Consider the following 24,448-nt stretch of genomic DNA (forward strand, 5'->3'; position numbering starts at 1 on the left):
TAAACAGGAAGTCGTGTGACATGTCAGAAAGGTAAACTATTTTCATATGTAATAAACAAGAAGTCGTGTGACATGTCAGAAAGGTAAACTATTTTCATATGTAATAAACAAGAAGTCGTGTGACATGTCAGAAAGGTAAACTGTTTTCATATATAATAAACAGGAAGTCGTGTGACATGTCAGAAAGGTAAACTGTTTTCATATATAATAAACAAGAAGTCGTGTGACATGTCAGAAAGGTAAACTGTTTTCATATATAATAAACAGGAAGTCGTGTGACATGTCAGAAAGGTAAACTATTTTCATATATAATAAACAAGAAGTCGTGTGACATGTCAGAAAGGTAAACTGTTTACTTATGTAATAAACAGGAAGTCGTGTGACATGTCAGAAAGGTAAACTGTTTTCATATATAATAAACAGGAAGTCGTGTGACATGTCAGAAAGGTAAACTGTTTTCATATATAATAAACAAGAAGTCGTGTGACATGTCAGAAAGGTAAACTGTTTTCATATATAATAAACAGGAAGTCGTGTGACATGTCAGAAAGGTAAACTGTTTTCATATATAATAAACAAGAAGTCGTGTGACATGTCAGAAAGGTAAACTGTTTTCATATATAATAAACAGGAAGTCGTGTGACATGTCAGAAAGGTAAACTGTTTTCATATATAATAAACAGGAAGTCGTGTGACATGTCAGAAAGGTAAACTGTTTTCATATATAATAAACAGGAAGTCGTGTGACATGTCAGAAAGGTAAACTGTTTTCATATATAATAAACAGGAAGTCGTGTGACATGTCAGAAAGGTAAACTGTTTTCATATATAATAAACAGGAAGTCGTGTGACATGTCAGAAAGGTAAACTATTTTCATATGTAATAAACAAGAAGTCGTGTGACATGTCAGAAAGGTAAACTGTTTTCATATATAATAAACAGGAAGTCGTGTGACATGTCAGAAAGGTAAACTGTTTTCATATATAATAAACAAGAAGTCGTGTGACATGTCAGAAAGGTAAACTATTTTCATATGTAATAAACAAGAAGTCGTGTGACATGTCAGAAAGGTAAACTGTTTTCATATATAATAAACAGGAAGTTGTGTGACATGTCAGAAAGGTAAACTGTTTTCATATATAATAAACAAGAACTCGTGTGACATGTCAGAAAGGTAAACTATTTTCATATATAATAAACAGAAAGGTAAACTGTTTTCATATATAATAAACAAGAACTCGTGTGACATGTCAGAAAGGTAAACTGTTTTCATATATAAGTCGTGTGACATGTCAGAAAGGTAAACTATTTTCATATGTGACATGTCAGAGAAAGGTAAACTGTTTTCATATATAATAAACAAGAAGTCGTGTGACATGTCAGAAAGGTAAACTATTTTCATATGTAATAAACAAGAAGTCGTGTGACATGTTTCATTCACTTTTGTTCAGGATTAATGTAAATGTAACTTTTTATCACTGGTAAATTAATTTCCTCTATGAAGTTAGAAGTTTGAGAATTGAAATAAATGATAACATTTTAAAACGTTCAACACGTTTATTATAAACTTGCGTTGAAGACAAAAATGTGTAACATTTATGTGTAATTGTTGGTTTAATGGATTACTTGAGGAACTTATCACCTGTCTGAGGTGAAGACAAAAATGTGTAACATTTATGTGTAATTGTAGGTTTAATGGATTACTTAAGGAATTTATCACCTTGATTCCTTTCAGATCCAAAGTGAATGTGAAAGAGAGAGAAAAGAACTTGAACAGAAGTTGATCTTGGAGCAAGAGTTGGAGTTGGAGTCGGTCAGGATGGAATTAAAGAGAGTTCAGTCAGAAGAAATCCTAGAGTTAACCCAGGTGATTGCTAAGCCTAACAGTTTTGTTTTTAAGGTGAACAAGTAACAAAATAACTTTTGATATTGAGTTGCATCATGACGAGTGAGCTCTTGAGATCTGTTAAAACTTAGATAAGTTAAATATTTCGAGAGGAAAACTAATTCTGTCTGTAATGTGGTCTAAATTTGTTTTCATTTTTAAGCTTGAAGGGACGTTTGAATGAAGTGAAAGTAATTACTGTCCTGTCATAATTTAATAATGAACCACTTGATCCAACAGGGGCTGCTGCTTAAAAGGAGGGGGGTCCCTGTGTGAGTTGAGATCTGACTGTAATTTCTACGTAGAACATCATTTTAGCTGTTGCTATCTTTATTAATAGTTCTAATTGTTTGTACAGTTTGTTTTGTATACTTGAAGTTCAGAAAATCTGTTTATCTTCCCCGGGCAACAACAACAACAACAAAACAGAATTTTTTCTCTGACACCAGAAGAAATGCAACCATTTCTGGTTAATTTGACGATTCTGAAAATTATGTTGAAAATTTCTAGTCATCTCTTGTTCATGAATCATGATAGATTTATTTAAATGTGAAAATAACTATTTATTCATTAAGAATTGCATTAAGTAATGTGTAACCTGCATGCTCTGATAAGTTTCTTTCATGTTCACAACATGAGCAACAGCAATCAGTTTCCCCATTGTTCAAAACTCATACTAATGTTTGATGAATCTATAAAAAAGTTTTCATTCTTTAGGGTTATGTTCAGTATCTAATTATTACATTAGTGCATCAACATTTGTAGAGAAATGCAGAGTGTCTTTTATGTTGTAGTGAGAAGGAGTACTTGGTGGTAACTTAAGTAAACTGAAATTCGTGTAGTTTATAAATTCCATAACTGTAAACTAGAACCAAGTTTGCTGGAGACAAGTCATGAATCGCAGCATTTAGTTCTCATTGTATGATCAACTGAGAATGTTGAGGGAATATAATTACTAAATGAAGATGGTTCATCGTCTTCTTCTGCTGTTTCCCAGCTCACTAGATGACCATCCCCATGAAGTACTAGTTTTATCACATATACAGTGTCTGAATATTTAATGTATTGTTTAGTTTTATCCAATTATCCAGATACATTAACAACAACAGTCAGTCAGTTGATGCTCTGTTGTAGAAATTAATTACAAGTGTCATGTATGCTCTTTCCTCATTCAGCTGTTGTGTCAAGACAGATGTGCTAACTGTACAACACACATGTTTTACACCCAAAGTAGTGGTAGCGAACCACCTTTACATTGTGTGTGATGCTTTACCTTCAGGAAAATGTAATATCTTTTCCACAGATCTAGAAGAAATTGTTTGGGTGATTTTTCACTTTGGAGTTTACTTCACCTGAAGGTAGCCACCATTTTAAAATTATTTTCTAAAAGCATATAAAAGATGGCATGTTTAAAAGCTAGATTGTAAAAATCAAAGTTTTGTACAGTTTGATTCTATCAAGAGAGAAAGGAAACTGGACCTTGTTACAAGTGTATATAGAGCAAGGTCAAGTTAGGGGTAACCGGGGTAGAGATATTTGATTCTAACCCTTTTAAGGTCATTTGAAAGACTTCTAGAATGTTCAAACAACTGAGCATGTGAGAGTTTTTATTATTCCAAGGTGAGGAGGGTAATGAAGTCAAAGTAGTGCAGTTTTCTAAAATTATATCGAGAGTCAATAGCATGTATGAAACTTAATACCAATACAATCAAAGTTTGAATTTATCAAAAATGTATGTCTTTTTCTCAATAAACTGTCTGAGTAAACATAATTTCATAACATAAATTGGTTGTACTGAGTTGATTGTATGGTATTTCACACAGTGCTGATAAAGTATTGAGAGATACAGAGGTGAAGCGTAAGTTGTGACATCATCAACTTACTTGAGTTTTATCCAGCAGCAAGCATGATGTTATCTGATTCTTTAATATCTACTGGTAGAGATTTTACCAGAATAGAGTTTATTATAAGAAGCTTTAAATACCTTCTAGAAAGCAAACAGTTCACTAAAGAACAAACTGTACCACATAGGTAGACAGTTCACTAAAGAACAAGCTGTACCAGATGGCTACACAGTTCACTAAAGAACAAGCTGTACCACATAGCTAGACAGTTCACTAAAGAACAAACTGTACCACAAAGTTACACAGTTCACTAAAGAACAAACTGTACCACATAGGTAGACAGTTCACTAAAGAACAAACTGTACCAGATGGCTACACAGTCCACTAAAGAACAAACTGTACCAGATGGCTACACAGTTCACTAAAGAACAAACTGTACCACATAGGTAGACAGTTCACTAAAGAACAAACTGTACCAGATGGCTACACAGTCCACTAAAGAACAAGCTGTACCACATAGCTAGACAGTTCACTAAAGAACAAACTGTACCACAAAGTTACACAGTTCACTAAAGAACAAACTGTACCACATAGGTAGACAGTTCACTAAAGAACAAACTGTACCACAAAGTTACACAGTTCACTAAAGAACAAACTGTACCACATAGGTAGACAGTTCACTACAGAACAAACTGTACCAGATGGCTACACAGTCCACTAAAGAACAAGCTGTACCACATAGCTAGACAGTTCACTAAAGAACAAGCTGTACCACAAAGTTACACAGTTCACTAAAGAACAAACTGTACCACATAGGTAGACAGTTCACTAAAGAACAAACTGTACCACAAAGTTACACAGTTCACTAAAGAACAAACTGTACCACATAGGTAGACAGCTTACTAAAGAACAAGCTGTACCAGATGGCTACACAGTCCACTAAAGAACAAGCTGTACCACAAAGTTACACAGTTCACTAAAGAACAAACTGTACCACATAGCTAGACAGTTTACTAAAGAACAAACTGTACCAGATGGCTACACAGTCCACTAAAGAACAAGCTGTACCACATAGCTAGACAGTTCACTAAAGAACAAACTGTACCACAAAGCTACACAGTTCACTAAAGAACAAACTGTACCACATAGCTAGACAGCTTACTAAAGAACAAACTCTACCAGATGGCTACACAGTCCACTAAAGAACAAACTGTACCAGATGGCTACACAGTTCACTAAAGAACAAACTGTACCACATAGCTAGACAGTTCACTAAAGAACAAGCTGTACCAGATGGCTACACAGTTCACTAAAGAACAAGCTGTACCACATAGCTAGACAGTTTACTACAGAACAAACTGTACCACATAGCTACACAGTTCACTAAAGAACAAACTGTACCACATAGCTAGACAGTTCACTAAAGAACAAACTGTACCACAAAGCTACACAGTTCACTAAAGAACAAACTGTACCACATAGCTAGACAGTTCACTAAAGAACAAACTGTACCACAAAGTTACACAGTTCACTAAAGAACAAACTGTACCACATAGGTAGACAGTTCACTAAAGAACAAGCTGTACCAGATGGCTACACAGTCCACTAAAGAACAAGCTGTACCACAAAGTTACACAGTTCACTAAAGAACAAACTGTACCACATAGCTAGACAGTTTACTAAAGAACAAACTGTACCAGATGGCTACACAGTCCACTAAAGAACAAGCTGTACCACATAGCTAGACAGTTCACTAAAGAACAAACTGTACCACAAAGCTACACAGTTCACTAAAGAACAAACTGTACCACATAGCTAGACAGCTTACTAAAGAACAAACTCTACCAGATGGCTACACAGTCCACTAAAGAACAAACTGTACCAGATGGCTACACAGTTCACTAAAGAACAAACTGTACCACATAGCTAGACAGTTCACTAAAGAACAAACTGTACCACAAAGTTACACAGTTCACTAAAGAACAAGCTGTACCAGATGGCTACACAGTTCACTAAAGAACAAACTGTACCACATAGCTAGACAGTTCACTAAAGAACAAACTGTACCAGATGGCTACACAGTTCACTAAAGAACAAACTGTACCACATAGCTAGACAGTTTACTACAGAACAAACTCTACCAGATGGCTACTCAGTCCACAAAAGAATAAACTGTACCATATAGCTAGAAAGTTTACTAAAGAACAAACTCTACCAGATGGCTACTCAGTCCACAAAAGAATAAACTGTACCATATAGCTAGACAGTTCACTAAAGAACAAACTGTACCAGATGGCTACACAGTTCACTAAAGAACAAACTGTACCAGATGGCTACACAGTCCACTAAAGAACAAGCTGTACCAGATGGCTACACAGTTCACTAAAGAACAAACTGTACCACATAGCTAGACAGTTTACTACAGAACAAACTCTACCAGATGGCTACTCAGTCCACAAAAGAATAAACTGTACCATATAGCTAGAAAGTTTACTAAAGAACAAACTCTACCAGATGGCTACTCAGTCCACTAAAGAACAAACTCTACCAGATGGCTACTCAGTCCACTACAGAACAAACTGTACCAGATGGCTACACAGTTCACTAAAGAACAAACTGTACCAGATGGCTACACAGTTCACTAAAGAACAAGCTGTACCAGATGGCTACTCAGTCCACTAAAGAACAAACTCTACCAGATGGCTACACAGTCCACTAAAGAGCAAGCTGTACCAGATGGCTACACAGTTCACTAAAGAACAAGCTGTACCAGATGGCTACTCAGTCCACTAAAGAACAAACTGTACCACATAGCTAGACAGTTCACTAAAGAACAAGCTGTACCAGATGGCTACTCAGTCCACTAAAGAACAAGCTGTACCAGATGGCTACACAGTCCACTAAACAGCAAGCTGTACCAGATGGCTACACAGTTCACTAAAGAACAAACTGTACCAGATGGCTACACAGTTTACTAAAGAACAAACTGTACCACATAGCTAGACAGTTTACTAAAGAACAAACTGTACCACATAGCTAGACAGTTTACTAAAGAACAAACTGTACCACATAGCTAGACAGTTTACTAAAGAACAAACTCTACCAGATGGCTACACAGTTCACTATTACAGCTACTGTAATAACTAACCTGTTTTTCACTATTACAGCTACTGTAATAACCAACCTGTTTTTCACTATTACAGCTACTGTAATAACTAACTTCTATATTTATATATATGTAAAAACAGCTAGTATTGGTAGAGAAAAATTTTTTTATGTAGAGGAGCGAACAACGTTTTGATCTTCTTTGGTCATCGCCAGGTTTACAAAGAAAGAAAGAGGTAACTGACCGATAGCTGACCACATGTTTGAAGGGGGAGAAAAAAGTAGAAAAATGGAAACCAGATTCAAAGAACACAAAATGTCACCTTCACACATGAACACTGCAAATCAAATAAACACAACATAACCATAGAAAACTCCCAAATACTAAATAAAGAAACAAACATAAACAAATGCAAAATTTAAAAAAGCCTTACTTATACAACAACTCAAGCCCAAAATAAACCAATACAAAAGAACACCTTTAGACCTATATTAATAAATATAATCAAACATCTAAGCACACCTTCTACATTCCTACACTCAGTTACACAACCTCCTTCAAACATGTGGTCAGCTATCGGTCAGTTGCCTCTTTCTTTCTTTGTGAATCTGACAATGAATGAAGGTTGTCTAAACGTTGTATGCTCCTCTACATAAAAATTTTCTCAACTCAAACCGACCGTTTTTAGATATATTTTTTTTCTACAAGTGGGTTTTCTTGTCATCACAGGTTATGATAACTAACCTGTTTGTCATTATTACAGCTACTGTAATAACTAACCTGTTTTTCACTATTACAGCTACTGTAATAACCAACCTGTATCACACTGTTACAGGCTTTGAATAAGAAAGATGCTCAGATTGAGGTCCTTTATGAAGAGAAACAGTCTCTTGAAGAGGTTTTGACAGAAAGGTTTCAACATGATAGAACAACTCTAGTTCAGGAGCTGGAGAAGGAATACCAAGACCGTGAGAAGAAGTCTGTTGAGTGGGCTCTCCAAGAAGCCCACAAGAACCACCAGGAGCAACTGGAAAGGTAAGGATTGGTTTACTTGCTCCAGACGATTGAACCAAGGTTGAACTTTTGCATGAATGTTTTTTTTTTGTTTTGTTGTAGTCTAAACAATTGTAATTACTGTTGACTAACTGACTTCTTTCTGATCTGTTCCTTCCAAATCAGATATCCTGTCTTAATATTAATATGTGAAACAGACTAAAAACTTGTTTAAAGGTATCGTTAAAACCATCTAGTTATTTAACTCTCTGCTAAAGATGGATGATCGTAACTTGTAGTGTTATTCTGATGTAAAGTTACTTTTCAACATCTCAGTTTCTTAAGATTAAGATATGTAATTTTTGAATACACATAAGATATAACCACATTCCACGAGAGAGTATTTTTGTAGCTTAAGTTTGACCAAACCTTTAGAGAGCTAATCTTAAAATAAAAGAACAAAAGTATATTGCAATTCCTTTTTAAATTTCTCAAAATTGAAGAAATAGTATAGTTCTCGAGAACATGTTGTGTGCTAGTTCTCGGGAACATGTGTGCTGTCTTTTTTACACAGCTTGCAATTCTTACTTGCCTAACTGTAGTTTTAATGTTAGTGTAATGTTCACTGTCTCTGTTCATTAGATGAACATTGACTTGTTTGAGATTTGAAATGTCAGATACTGATGTTTTGTTAATAGATATAAAGAGGCAGTACCATGGTGATCTGTTTCTGTCTTATGTACAATATATTTGTGTATTATAACTCAAATTGTCTTTGAAAATTCTACACTTAGAACCCTCTAAGTCACAAGGTAATATGTTTTTCTACAAGAAATATTGTGAAAGAACATTGTTGATACATATTTATCTACTGTTAACCCAAGACTGGGACAGAGTTAGTAATATTAAACTGTTACCACAGTGTCTCTAGAAAATTAATACCACTGTAAGAAAACCTTTAATGAGTTTATTTAACTGTCTTTAGAGTTCAGAGGGAAAGGGAACAACACATGGAGATGTTTCAGGAAGAGATTACAAAGACAGTCGAGGAAAAATGGAAAAACAAACTTGTTCAGTTGAGGGTAAGTTTCAGTTTTAAGATATTTTTTATAAGAGTTGATACAATCATACTTGTAACTGGTATTGTACAACACAGGTTGCTGGAATGTGGAACGTCAGCTTGTAATAACGTGTTCATTGTAAAATGTAAAATAAAGGGTTCCTTCTTTCATGACAATGTTATGTAGTAGTTTAGTTTTTATGAAATTTAATAATGTGATCCTTCAGTTGTACTTATTTTTGAAACAAAGCTTTGCATGTGATTTGGTGTCATTTATTGTTTAAACGTGCAAGAGATTTGAATCCCAAAATTTGAGTTACTAGATCTAATATTTTAGTTTCTGGCAAGTTTGGTTTTTGCATCAAGTTTTGCAATGTAATGGCTTGCTTCAGTAAAGCTGAGAGGAAAATAGGCAATATTTATATCAGAAAGTCACTGTAAACTCAAAGCTAAAAAAGATGTTTCCACAGCTACAATTTGGACAAAATATGGCTATTGTTGCAAACATAAAAATTAATTTCAATTTATAAAATGAGGTGTTCAAGCATGCTTGATTTGAGATCTGTGGGTCACAGGTTCCAGTGGTGGTCAGTAAGCTTGATTTGAGATCTGTGGGTCACAGGTTCCAGTGGTGGTCAGTAAGCTTGATTTGAGATCTGTGGGTCACAGGTTCCAGTGGTGGTCAGTAAGCTTGATTTGAGATCTGTGGGTCACAGGTTTGAATCCCATCATCTAATGTGCTCTCTCTGCAAGATGTAATGGTCAGTCTCAATTTTTGCTGGTAAAAAGTAGCCCAATAATTGGTGATGGATGTATTTACTAGCTGCCTTCCATCTAGTTTATCACTTCTAAATTAGGAACAGTTAGTGCAGAAATTCCTTGGGTAACTTTTGTTCAATAAACGAACAAACTTAAAACTAGAGTTTTATGTATAATCATGAAGGCTCTGTATATAAAATATTTATCTAAATTTATTAACAATTATAGTTTTCAATCTTTGGATTATTTATTTTAGGAAGAAATGGATTCTGAATGTAAAAGGGAATTGGAAGACAAACATATTTTGTGGGAGAAACAGAAAGAGGAAGAGATAAAAGCATTGCAAGGATGGCTGGACCAAGTCCATAAGAGTGAACTGGAATCACTTCGCTCTAGATTTAGATTGGCTATGAGCACAACAACAATGGAGAGGTCCCCTTCTGACTCAAGTCTTGAAAAGAGTCATGTCCAGGTAGTTTCTGAGATTATTTCACATGACATCCCAGATGTTGTGTATCCATACATATGGTTCCTCACTACACCAGTTACTTCAGTTCCATGTACAGTTTCTCTAAAAATAATGACCCCAGAGCATCAGGAACTTCTCATCCATTTTCATCGTTTCTGATTATAAAGGATATTCTCCAGATCATCCTGAAATTGGTGATTATTGGTGCCCCTTGAAAACTGAGTTCTCCAAGGACATACTTGTTACAACTTTGTAGGATTCCTGTCTAAAAGTAACCCAACACAATAGATCCAATTCTAAGTTGATTTCTCAGTAAATTCTCTTTTAAAGATCTGTCTCACATCAGTTTAGACAATGGCTTGTAGCATTTCTAGCCTGACATGTGTTTTAGTTTGTAAATAAAACTGATTGATTGGGGCATAGGACAGGTAGATTGTTCAGTGCCTGTCCTGTGAAAGTGTGCTTTTTAAGGGATTTCCCATTTACCTCACATCAAACTTCCTAGCAGTTTTGGATTTTCTGATCCCATCTGCTTGATGATCTTGTTAATGGGAGCGTTCACTGTGACATATTTTGTATTAACACTGTCGACGTGCTTCTTGTCATCAAGCTTACCCACGTTGACATCGTCCTGACCTCTGATGTCATTCATCTTGACCTTTCCTTGAAGCAACAATCACTAAAATTACCATTAACTACCAATATTATCAAAAATTTAACATCTCTTTGTGCAGGTTAAAGGGAAACAATACTGTCCCTGAAGTTTAGGAAGGTGTAACATATTTCTTTAAAAACTAAATAATACTGTCCCTGAATACCTCCGTTTAGGAATGTGTAAGATCATTCTTTAAAAACTAAATAATACTGTCCCTGAAGTTTAGGAAGGTGTAAGATCTTTCTTTAAAACTAAATAATACTGTCCCTGAATACCTCAGTTTAGGAAGGTGTAAGATCTTTCTTTAAAAACTAAATAATACTGTCCCTGAATACCTCAGTTTAGGAAGGTGTAAGATCTTTCTTTAAAAACTAAATAATACTGTCCCTGAAGTTTAGGAAGGTGTAAGATCATTCTTTAAAACTAAATAATATTGTCCCTGAATACCTCAGTTTAGGAAGGTGTGAGATCTTTCATTAAAAACTAAATAATACTGTCCCTGAATAACTCAGTTTAGGAAGGTGTAAGATCTTTCTTTAAAAACTAAATAATACTGTTCCTGAATACCTCAGTTTAGGAAGGTGTAAGATCTTTCTTTAAAAACTAAATAATACTGTTCCTGAATACCTCAGTTTAGGAAGGTGTAAGATCTTTCTTTAAAAACTAAATAATACTGTTCCTGAATACCTCAGTTTAGGAAGGTGTAAGATCATTCTTTAAAACTAAATAATATTGTCCCTGAATACCTCAGTTTAGGAAGGTGTAAGATCATTCTTTAAAAATCGTAATGAGGAAGTACAGAGGATGAGTTTCATTTAAAGCTGCTAATATTCAAAACTTGAGAGAAATTGTTCCACTATATCCTTGGTTTGTTGTTTCTTCCCTAGAAAGACGAGACAGAACTTAATACATGTGAAGGAATTCTTACAAACCTTCAGCACCAGGTCGAAATTGATAAGGAACAACTCATTGCAGAAGCAAGAGAGACAGAAAAACAGATATGGGAGACAAAACTGCAGTCAACTGTGGAAGAACTTGCTGATAAATATGAAAACCAGATGGCAGAACTTGCAGCGAGGCTCAGCAGAGAACATAAGGATCACTGTGAAGGCCTAAAAGCTAGAATACATGCAGAAAAGCAGGTACGTTTTGTATAGGGTTTTAACATTATAATATGTAGCTATAGATGTAATTTGACTCAATACCACTTATTGTACTTTAAATGTTTTGTGTCATCACAGGGATTTGTTTTTGAGGTCACTGTAAGTGACTTTTCAGGTTTCTTTTTCTTAAACTTCCACTGTGTCTACAAACACGTTTAACTTATTGTTCCCTCTGCTTGTTAAGATATTTTTGTGTTGTTCATATTGTGTTCTGGTTTTAAGGTGATATTTTGAACCACAACATAAGAGAATAAATGTATTACTGTTACACTAGTGCAGCATGTCCTGAGATTAATGTGTTTTGTATATAAACTTTGTATCTCTCAGGTAACATTTAATCAGGCAGTGGAACAAGTCAGTAGGGAAAAAGATTATATTGTGGAATCTCTGCAGAAAGAGAAAGCAGAACTAGTTATGCAGCTACGGCAAGAAAAAGGTAACGCTTGAACAGCATAAGTGTACTTATGTGTGAATTTTGTGTCCTGAGAACCTCAGTTAATAATAATGTAAGTGTACTTATGTGTGAATTTTGTATCCTGAGAACCTCAGTTAATAATAATGTAAGTGTACTTATGTGTGAATTTTGTGTCCTGAGAACCTCAGTTAATAGTAATGTAAGTGTACTTATGTGTGAATTTCGTGTCCTGGGGACCCTAGATAATAGCAACATAAGTGTACTTATGAGTGAATTTCGTGTCCTGGGAACCCTAGATAATAACAACATAAGTGTACTTATGTGTGAATTTTGTGTCCTGAGAACCTCAGTTAAGAACAATGTAAGTGTGCTTATGTGTGAATTTTGCATTCTGGAAACCCTAGACAATAAACAAATTAAACTTACAAGGGGGGGATACAAAGATACAGTTTTCAGGTTAATGGTCAAGCAGTTTCACTTATTTTGATTTTTAGTAGAACTTGGGGAACTGAATTATTCTCTAGAGTAGTCAAGACTTGTATGAATGCAGTTCAACATTAATGGTTAGCAGTTATCTATTATGTATTAGAAACTACATACCACATGTTACCAACTGCCTACTACATATTAGAAACTACATACCACATCTTACCAACTACCTAATATGTATTAGAAACTATGTACAACATGTTACCAACTTCCTACTACATGCTAGAAACTACTTATTACGTTACCATATACTGCTACATATTACCAACTGCTACTATATTACCAACTGCTTGCTACCTATTACATCTTCCACTCGAGACAGCAAAAGTAAACTTATTACCATCTTCACAAAAAATATCAAGCACCAGTTTAGTGACTGACTCGAGACACCCGTGCTTACTGACTCGAGACACCTGTGCTTACTGACTCGAGACACCCGTGCTTACTGACTCGAGACACCCGTGCTTACTGACTCAAGACATCCTTGCTACATTGTCTCTTCAAGTCTATCAATGTTGTTTCACTATCTATGTTTCAGTTTAATATATATTTAGAAATGCACGTAATGTATATTGTTAAATGTGTGACTATTTCATCTCATTTAAACTTAACAAGGTGCTTTCTGCTTATACTGTAAGATGCTTCTCAAAGATTAACGTGTTTATGTTTTCTGGTTTTAATTAAAGAAAGGCTAGAAAGTATAGTTCAAGAAAGACTTGATGTTACGTCTGGTGAAGGACAGCTACTGGAAAAAGAGAATAGGTAAGAATGAGCCAATAGGTTAATATGTTTACTTATTAATAACATTTTTAACACAAAACTCTCACATTGAGAATAGGTAAGAATGAGCCAATAGGTTAATATGTTTACTTATTAATAACATTTTTAACACAAAACTCTCACATTGTACAAAATATTAGTTGTTTTCAATCTGACAGTCCAGTAAGAGGTGCGAAACTCACTACTAGCCTGCACTATGATATCCACAGGAGTGTTTGCTCTTACTCCAGTGTGGGTCAGTGGTAAGTTTGTGGACTAGCAATGTTAAAATCCAAGGTTAGATTCCCCTTAGTGAATGTATAACCTATAGTGTAGTTAAACTGTACAAAATACTTCCCTGGTGGGCCAGTAATAAGTTTACAGATTTACAACAATACAATCTAGGGTTCAGTTTTCAGTGGTGGACAGAGTGCAGCTACCCTGCTGTGTAGTAAACAAACTTACAGAACAAGTGTAGTTAAAGAACAACTATATTAGGGCAAACTCTCAGTGCAGTGTATAAATTTAGAACAAGACAACAAATAGAGGTTGATTCTTTTTCACCATTACCACGTCAACTGTGGACATTATATTTTGATTACAGTTGTTGTTTTTTTTAAATAAATTGTCATATAAAGAAAGTTTGGCAGGAATTACAATGCTGCTTTATTCTTGTAGACATTTTAAATGATATAAAGTGAAAATTCATCCATGGTGTAATTTTGTATAAAAAGGAATTGCAACTGTGTTTTATTTTTTACAAGAATTAAATACAACATGTGGAACTTACAGAATCATTATACTTTGTATTACAACTAAACAAAACTGTTGTACTAACTAGTACTGATAGATCTAACTTGAAGTTGTGTGATGTTTTATATTACAATACAGATTCATGTTACACACAAACAAAGCTGTTGTACTTTATAGTACTGATAGATCTAACTTGAGGTTATGTGATGTTTTATATTACAATACAGATTCATGTTACACACAAACAAAGCTGTTGTACTTTCTAGTACTGATAGATCTAACTTGAGGTTATGTGATGTTTTATATTACAATACAGATCCATGTTACACACAAACAAAGCTGTTGTACTTTCTAGTACTGATAGATCTAACTTGAGGTTATGTGATGTTTTATATTACTATACAGATTCATGTTACACACAGACAAAGCTGTTGTACTAACTAGTACTGATAGATCTAACTTGAAGTTGTGTGATGTTTTATATTACTATACAGATTCATGTTACACACAAACAAAGCTGTTGTACTAACTAGTACTGATAGATCTAACTTGAAGTTATGTGATGTTTTATATTACTATACAGATCATGTTACACACAAACAAAGCTGTTGTACTAACTAATACTGATAGATCTAACTTGAAGTTATGTGATGTTTTATATTACAATACAGATCATGTTACACACAAACAAAGCTGTTGTACTAACTAGTACTGATAGATCTAACTTGAAGTTATGTGATGTTTTATATTACAATACAGATCATGTTACACACAAACAAAGCTGTTGTACTAACTAGTACTGATAGATCTAAGTTGAAGTTGTGTGATGTTTTATATTACAATAGAGATCATGTTACACACAAACAAAGCTGTTGTACTAACTAGTACTGATAGATCTAACTTGTAGTTATGTAATGTTTATATTACTATACAGATCATGTTACACACAAACAAAGCTGTTGTACTAACTAGTACTGATAGATCTAACTTGTAATTATATGATGTTTTATATTACTATACAGATCATGTTACACACAAACAAAGCTGTTGTACTAACTAGTACTGATAGATCTAACTTGTAGTTATGTGATGTTTATATTACTATACAGATTCATGTTACACACAAACAAAGCTGTTGTACTAACTAGTACTGATAGATCTAACTTGTAGTTATGTGATGTTTTACTAGGTGTATATTTAAAGTACTGTCCTAAGATGTTATTCCTAAACTACTGTTTAACTTTACATCATACAGGATACGTATAGTAAATTATATGTATACACATATATATACACACGTATACATATCGTACAGGATACATACAACAAATTATATGTATAGATTCTACAGGATACGTACAACAAATTATATATATTGTATAGGATACATACAACAAATTATATGTGTGTGTATGTATATATGTATATATATATATCGTAAGGATATGTACAATAAATTATATGTATATATTCTAGATAATACACAAACTATATGTATAGATCTTGCAGAATACATAACAATAAACTACATGTATACACACACTCTTTAGAATATGTACAACACATGACACATGGCACATAATTTTAATATAACTCTGTATTTAAACCATCATTGGTTAACATTGTTTTAAAAATGTTAAATTCTTTGCTGTTTCTCTATTTACTTTCTATTGTTGCATGTTTGATTCATACAATATTTAAGAATCACATACAGGGAAGAAAAAATGAAATTCCAGAATGAACTTTTAGAAACAAGAACGAGATTTTCTGAAAGTAGACACGTACAACAATGGGATGTTGTTGCAGGTGCATCATCCACGTTGTAAGTATTTGGGACTAAACTATTTGTCAGATGCACAGGTTTTTAAAGCATTAGATTTCTTTTTCTTGTTTTCTGTTACTGCCAGTAATTCTGAAATAGCTATCAAACTTATAACCAGTCGTCTAATTATCTTTAAATATACACTTCTTCTGTAGGGATATGTTTTAGTTTTACCAAATGTTATAGAAACTAGTACACTGAATTCCTCATAAAAACTTTAGATTGGATAGACATAAGGATAGGTCCCTTTGGTACCATGTTGTGCAGTCTGTAGAAATAGGTCCCTTTGGTACCATGTACATTCTTTAAAGATAGGTTTCTATGGTACCATGTTGTACAGTCTGTAAAGATAGATCCCTTTGGTACCATCTTGTACAGTCTGTAAAGATAGATCCCTTTGGTACCATCTTGTACAGTCTGTAAAGATAGATCCCTTTGGTACCATCTTGTACAGTCTGTAAAGATAGATCCCTTTGGTACCATCTTATACAGTCTGTAAAAATAGGTCCCTTTGGTACCATGTTGTACAGTCTGTAAAGATAGGTCCCTTTGGTACCATGAACATTCTTTAAATATAGGTTTCTATGGTACCATTTTGTACAGTCTGTAAAGATAGGTCCCTTTGGTACCATATTGTTAAGTCTATAAAGACTTTGGTACCATGTTGTACATTATTTAATGATGGAAGGTTAGCATGTTATACATTATTTAATGATGGAATGTTACCATGTTGTACATTCTTTAATGACAGAAGGTTACCAGGTTGTACATTATTGTACTGTAAGGTTTTAAGTGTTTGAAATTTTTTTTCTTTTATTAAACTTTAATTATGGATAAAAAGTAATTGTTATATCTTAGATAAACTGTCTCAGAGTTATGTCTCTAAACTAATTTTTATTAACTGCAGAGAAGCTGTATTGGAAGAAACAGCAAGTGAAAACCAGGCCTGGACTGGGACAAAATCACTACATGTGAGTGTGTGAAATTTTGTACATTTCTGTTCACATAACTGTTTTTACTTAGACCATGCACTTTATTGACATATCCATTCATCTAAAGCTCCACTGTGCATACATACTCTTGTAACTACATTTAGCTAATACTACTTTCATTAGGTTTCTCTCACCTTTTGTTTTGATTTTGTAAGTAGTTCTATTGAAATACAATGGAACATTGCAAAGAAACATTAGTGTACAGTGTAACATTGTAAGGCAACATTAGTATACAATAGAACATTGTAAAGAAACGTTCCTGTACAATGGAACGTTGTAAAGAAACGTTCCTGTACAATGGAACGTTGTAAAGAAACGTTAGTGTACAATGGAACGTTGTAAAGAAACATTAGTGTACAATGGAACGTTGTAAAGAAACATTACTGTACAATGGAACGTTGTAAAGAAACGTTACTGTACAATGGAATGTTGTAAAGAAACGTTAGTGTACAATGGAACGCTGTAAGGAAACGTTAGTATACAATGGAACGCTGTAAGGAAACGTTAGTATGCAATGGAACGCTATAAGGAAATGTTAGTATACAATGGAACGCTATAAGGAAATGTTAGTATACAATGGAATGCTCTAAGGAAATGTTAGTATACAATGGAACGCTGTAAGGAAACGTTAGTATACAATGGAGCGCTATAAGGAAATGTTAGTATACAATGGGCGCTGTAAGGAAAGCGTTAGTATACAATGGAACGCTATAAGGAAACGTTAGTATACAATGGAACGCTGTAAGGAAACGTTAGTGTACAATGGAACGCTGTAAGGAAACGTTAGTGTACAATGGAACGCTGTAAGGAAACGTTAGTATGCAATGGAACGCTATAAGGAAATGTTAGTATACAATGGAACGCTATAAGGAAATGTTAGTATACAATGGAACGCTATAAGGAAATGTTAGTATACAATGGAACGCTGTAAGGAAACGTTAGTATACAATGGAACGCTGTAAGGAAACGTTAGTGTACAATGGAACATTGTAAGGAAACAATAGTATGCTATGAAACATTAGCTCTTTGTTGTAAGTTTTCTTTTTAGTTGTGACCACATTGTACACCCTGAGTCTGTGAATACATTATAAGAATGATTCTGAGGGACAGACAACAGCAGCTAAAGCATTGATGATGGGTGTATGTGACTCGCTATCTTTCCTCTAGTATATCAGCTCAAAATTAAGAACCAGTAGTGCAGATAGCTCCTGAATAGCTTTCCACAAATATCTGAAAAAAGACCAATAAATCCAAAACTGTTCAGTCATCACCCTGATTCAGTAGACAGACTAAGTCTTCATCCTGATTCATAAGTCTAAAACTGCATAGAGCTATCACATTTTTAAAGAGAATGTTCAATAAGGCTCCTGAGATAACTGTTGATATTGTAAATGTAATGCAATAACTATTACCACCAGTAAAGTATTATCACACATACCATTCTACCAGACAGAGAGTTCTGTAACATTAGGTAAGAGCAACTGGTCCCTTTTTCTTAAGAGAATTATTATTCTTAGATGTGAAATTTCTAAGTAAATGTGATTTTCAAACATACTTCAGTTGGATCACATTTAAAACTAATAGCAAAACTAAATCTTTGCTTAGGATGTTATTGTATTTCCTTCACCATCTGTGAAACTGTAAAACAATGTTGTTGTATTTCCTTCACCATCTGTGAAACTGTAAAACAATGTTGTATTTCCTTCACCATCTATGAAACTGTAAAACAATATCTCATAAGATTATCAACTCTATTATTTAAACAAGTTTCATTACAAACTTATTTATAATGCGTTTCCTTTGATCACAAGTAATTGTGTGAGGCATTCAGAGAAAGAAATCTTTCAAAATTTTAACATCAAACTGGCTCTGGAAAAAATTTAAAATGTGCCAGAGAAAATATTAATGTTTTGATTTCAGTGAAGTTTTACAAATTAAAATAAACTTTGTTATGTATGACTACCCTCAGACTAAGAAGAAAAACCTTAATGGCTAATGAAGGCTTTACTCGCAAAGCAAAGTGACGTTGAGAAGAAAACATTTCTTATATTTTATATATGTATATATATAGGAGCAGATGAAACCAGCAGAAAGTCAAGCTCTAGGACACTTAGATAAAGTTTCAGTTCTAACGTAAGTATTGACTTCTTAAGCTCTAGGACACTTAGATAAAGTTTCAGTTCTAATGTAAGTATTGACTTCTCTTAAGGATGTGAGTAGAATTGTGAAAAACACAGGTGTTTTATAAATATAATAAACCACTTAACCCTTTCGTTGATGGGTCAAGGTTCAGAGGACATGTCATCACATTTATTGACTTGCATTCAAAATTTTGAATGTGTATGAGTAAGTTTGGTTTGACCATATAGATTATAAACTTTAATGCTATATATGATTTAATTTGTTAATTTAAAAGTAAATATTGAAACAACACATAAATAGTGAGTCACATGATATGTTGAATGTAGCACTGTTTGAAATTAGATATTTGTGGTGTCAAAATACCAAATCTGTGGTTTTGTACAAACCAGTACCTCAAATTACTAATAACAACAAGTTAGAATATAAAATAAGAACCTCATATCTTTTTATTCTGCTGAGATATGATTCATGTACCGAGTCAGACACGGTGGATCTGTTCACCTCTTTCCAATTTTGGAAATGGTCTCTAATATACATTTACTTTACTATATTATATGTGAATAACCAACCAAAAGCTTAGAATGTCTGTCTAATGTTTTAATCTGTTATAAGGTTACTACATTCGTTCAAACCAATATTTCAAGAAAGTAGGTCTTTATTCTGTTTGTAAAAACAGTTCACTTGGGTTGAGAAAATTTTTACGTAGAGGAGCGAACAACGTTTCGACCTTCTTCAGTCATCGTGAGGTTCACAAAGAAATAAAGAGGTAACTGACCGGAAGTTGACCACATGTTTGGAAGGGGTTGTGTAACTGTGTGTCGGAATGTAGAGGGCAGTGTTAGATATTTGAATATATAATTTTATGTTATTTATTATTTTTAATATAGGTATAAAGGTGTTCCTTTGTATTGGTTTATTTTGGGTTTAAGTTGTTGTATAAGTAAGGCTTCTTTAATTTTTGCGTTTGTTTATGTTTGTTTCTTTATTTAGTGTTTGAGTGTTTTCTATGGTTATGTTGTGTTTATTTGACTTGCAGTGTTCGAAAACGTGTGAAGGTGACTTTTTATGTTCTTTGAATCTGGTTTCCATTTTTCTACTTGTTTCTCCAGTGTAGAAGTCGTGGCAGTTATCACATTGTATTTTATAAATAATGTTGGTGTGGTGTTTGTCAGTGTAGTTTTTACATAGTATAGACCTTAGTTTTGTGCCTGGTTTTTGAATAAATTTGGTATAAACTGGAATGTCATATTTTGTTACTAGTTTTTGCCAAATGTTGGTTATTTTTCTGCTGTTGTCAGGAATATATGGTATACAGCAGTATATGGTTTCGTGATTTTTTGATTCGTGAGATATATTTACTCTTGTTGGTTGATTTTGCTTTCTGTCTAGGTGTGTGCGTATAATGTTTTCTACGATTTGTGGAGGAAACTTATTGATGTTGATGAAGTATTGTTTTATTTTGTCTAATTCATCGTTAATTTTATCAGGTGAGCATAGTTTTATGGCTGTGTTTATTTGGTTTCTTAGTATGTTGAGTTTTTGTTTTGATTCATGTGCTGAGTCCCAAGGAATGTATAGTCCAGTATGGGTGATTTTTCGGTGGATTTCTGTTTTAAATTGTGTATCAGTTCTTGTATTTTTGAGATTAAGAAACGATATTTGATTGCTTTCTTCCTGTTCACATGTGAAGTTAATGTTGGGATGTATAGAGTTAATGTGATTGAAAAAATTAAGTGTGTGTTCAGTAGATGTGAACACTCATATGATCGTTAAGAAACTTAAACCAAAGATTTATCAATAGAGGAAATGACATCTATTTCATTCACCAATGTAGAAAGGAACAACTAACCTCTGATTTTGTAAAGGTAAAACTATCAAAACATTTTAATAAATACACGAACATTATCCAAAATTTACAGAAAAAACTACTTAAAGCCATGTTGAACACAAATACAAAGAACTACATGATTTACAAAAACAAAAAATGTACCTAGACCATCAACTGGCATGCTTCATTAAACCAGAGATTTACGGACTTGTACAATGAAACATAAACCAAATCAATACTAAGAACGACAGAGACAAAAAGATCTGCCACAACAAAAAAACTGGAGAAACTAAGATACAAACAACAGAAAAGACACCATGACAAACCATTGACTAACCTCATAATTAACAGATCCAACCGACAATTAAACACAGACATCTACTTAACAAAGGACTCAACTTCACAATAGCACCAAGGTACATTCCAACCATAGAAATAAAAACATGTTTAGAAGATCTAGCTAGGAGACTTGTGATACTTTCTACAGAAAACAAAAACAAGGAAACAACCAACAGAAAGAAGACAACTTAGATAATTTTATTGACATCCAACAGCCAAACTTCCCAGGTAAAATTAAAAAATTTACATTTTCCAGAAACACCTAAAAACAACATCTGAAACGATTTTTTCAAAGAACTTTCTCACAAAACCATCAACATAATTTCACAAAACAGAAAACTAAAAAACAATCTTACAAAAAGAGACATTAATTACAAAAACTTAAAACAAGACAAACATATTAAAATTCTAAAAGCAAATAAAGGAAACACTATAGTCATAATGAATATGAATAAATACATCCAAAAAATGAATAACATCCTATCAGATATGAACAAATTTAAACCAATACACACAAATCCAACAAAGACACACGAGACGCAACTAAACAAATTACTACTACAAATGAAAAAAGCCAACACAATTTCACAAACACTTTATTCCTACCTACGTAAAACCGACTCACGCACACAACAAATATACGGCATCCCCAACCCTCATAAACCAGATTATCCATTACGACCAATAATGTCCACATATGAATCGTTTAATTACAATCTTGGTAAATACATAGCATGGGCATTCTCCAAATATGTAACATCAGCCAGCTCATTCATCAAAGACTTTTAATTACAAGTCTAATCTAACTCAACTTAATCAAAAAGCCTTAATGGCCAGTTTCGAAGTTACATCCCTCTTTACAGAAATTCCAACCACTGAAGCCTGCAAGATAGCCTTAGAACTCTATATCCGGAAACCCTAACCCAACTATAGACAGCAACCAATTAGCAAGTATCATAGAATTCACCACGATAAAGACAAACTTCATGTTCAACAACCAAAACTATATACAAACAAATGGCCTGAGCATGGGCAACCCAGTATCACCAGTTCTAGCCAATATTTTTATGACACAAGTTGAAACACAAGCAATTAACACAGCATTACATCCACCACTATACTGGTACAGATATGTAGATGACACGGTTGCGGGATTCACATCTACAGAACACACACTTAATTTTTTCAATCACATTAACTCTATACATCCCAACATTACCTTCACATGTGAACAGGAAGAAAGCAATCAAATATCATTTCTTAACCTCAAAATTACAATAACTGACACACAATTCAAAACAGAAATCTACCGAAAAATCACCCATACTCGACTATACATTCCTTGGGACTCAGCACATGAAACAAAACAAAAACTCAACATACTAAGAAACCAAATAAACACAGCCATAAAACTATGTTCACCAGATAAAATTAACGATGAATTAGACAAAATAAAACAATACTTCATCAACATCAATAAGTTTCTTCCACAAATTGTAGAAAACATTATACACACACGCCTAGACAGAAAGCAAAATCAACCAACAAGAGTAAATATATCTCACGAATCAAAAAATCACGAAACCATATACTGCTGCATACCATATAATTCCGACATCAGCTGAACAATAACCAACATTTGGCAAAAACTAGTGACAAAATATGACATTCCAGTTAATACCAAATTTATTCAAAAACCAGGCACAAAACTGAGGTCTATACTATGTAAAAACTACACTGACAAACACCACACCAACATTAGTTATAAAATACAATGTGATAACTGCCATGACTTCTATATTGGAGAAACAAGTAGAAAAATGGAAACCAGATTCAAAGAACATAAAAAGTCACCTCCACACGTTTTCGAACACTGCAAGTCAAATAAACACAACATAACTATAGAAAACACTCAAATACTAAATAAAGAAACAAACATAAACAAATGCAAAATTAATGAAGCCTTACTTATACAACAACGTAAACCCAAAATAAACCAATATAAAGGAACGCCTTTATACCTATATTAAAAATAATAAATAACATAAAATTATATATTCAAACATCTAACACCGCCCTATACATTCCGACACTCAGTTACACAACCCCATCCAAACATGTGGTCAACTTCCGGTCAGTTACCTCTTTCTTTCTTTGTGAACCTGACGATGACCGAAGAAGGTCGAAACGTTGTTCATTCCTCTATGTAAAAAATTTTCTCAACCCAAACGAGTCATTTTTAAAAATATATTTCTCTTCAAGTGTGTTTTCTCGACATCACTGATTATTAGGTCTTTAATCTGCTCCAAGATTCATATTTGTTTTAGACCTAACTACAGCTTAGTTAGTAAGTTAATAAGTTACAGTGGAGTTCTGTGGTGTCGGTGTAAGCTTAATAAATTATAGTGGAGTTCTATGGTGTGGTTACTTTTGGTTATTCCACTTTATTTGTAAAATCCAAAAAAAATTTTGTTTTGTATTTTCCATGCACGAAAGTTTGAAAGGTGTAGCAATCTATGTCCACCAACAACCAAGTTCAAAGGTCATAACTAGAAGAGATAATTGTTTGCTTTAGTTATTTATTTATTGTTTTATATTTTAAGAAATACAAGTTTAATAATTTATTTTTAAATAGTAATAATCTACATATATATATAATAATTGAGATAGGACTGTATATTGTAAAATATTACTCTACAAAGATAGCCATGACAGAGTAACTTTGTAAAGACTGATGGTCAGTTTTATATTACAGCCATGGCAGAGTCACTTTGTAAAGACTGATGGTCAGTTTTATATTACAGCCATAATAGAGTCACTTTATAAAGACTGATGGTCAGTTTTACACTACAGCCATGACAGAGTCGCTTTGTAAAGACTGATGGTCAGTTTTACATTACAGCCATGACAGAGTAAACTTTGTAAAGACTGATGGTCAGTTTTACATTACAGCCATGATAGAGTCGCTTTGTAA

General features: G+C 33.6%; 1 protein-coding gene across 1 annotated transcript in view; it reads left to right on the forward strand.

Moving 5' to 3' along the window:
- Positions 1–24,448, forward strand: part of LOC143241619 (uncharacterized) — a 51,223-nt gene that overhangs the window by 2,842 nt on the left and 23,933 nt on the right. Inside the window, exons 3-12 of the mRNA XM_076484795.1 lie at positions 1,737–1,868; positions 7,672–7,871; positions 8,815–8,911; positions 9,905–10,120; positions 11,660–11,914; positions 12,263–12,371; positions 13,526–13,601; positions 16,066–16,173; positions 17,081–17,144; positions 19,237–19,298. Coding sequence (XP_076340910.1) covers positions 1,737–1,868; positions 7,672–7,871; positions 8,815–8,911; positions 9,905–10,120; positions 11,660–11,914; positions 12,263–12,371; positions 13,526–13,601; positions 16,066–16,173; positions 17,081–17,144; positions 19,237–19,298 — 1,319 coding nt within the window. The remainder of the gene's footprint in view (positions 1–1,736; positions 1,869–7,671; positions 7,872–8,814; positions 8,912–9,904; positions 10,121–11,659; positions 11,915–12,262; positions 12,372–13,525; positions 13,602–16,065; positions 16,174–17,080; positions 17,145–19,236; positions 19,299–24,448) is intronic.

Source organism: Tachypleus tridentatus, unplaced genomic scaffold (genome assembly GCF_004210375.1).
Source record: "Tachypleus tridentatus isolate NWPU-2018 unplaced genomic scaffold, ASM421037v1 Hic_cluster_1, whole genome shotgun sequence".
Classification (NCBI taxonomy): domain Eukaryota; kingdom Metazoa; phylum Arthropoda; class Merostomata; order Xiphosura; family Limulidae; genus Tachypleus; species Tachypleus tridentatus.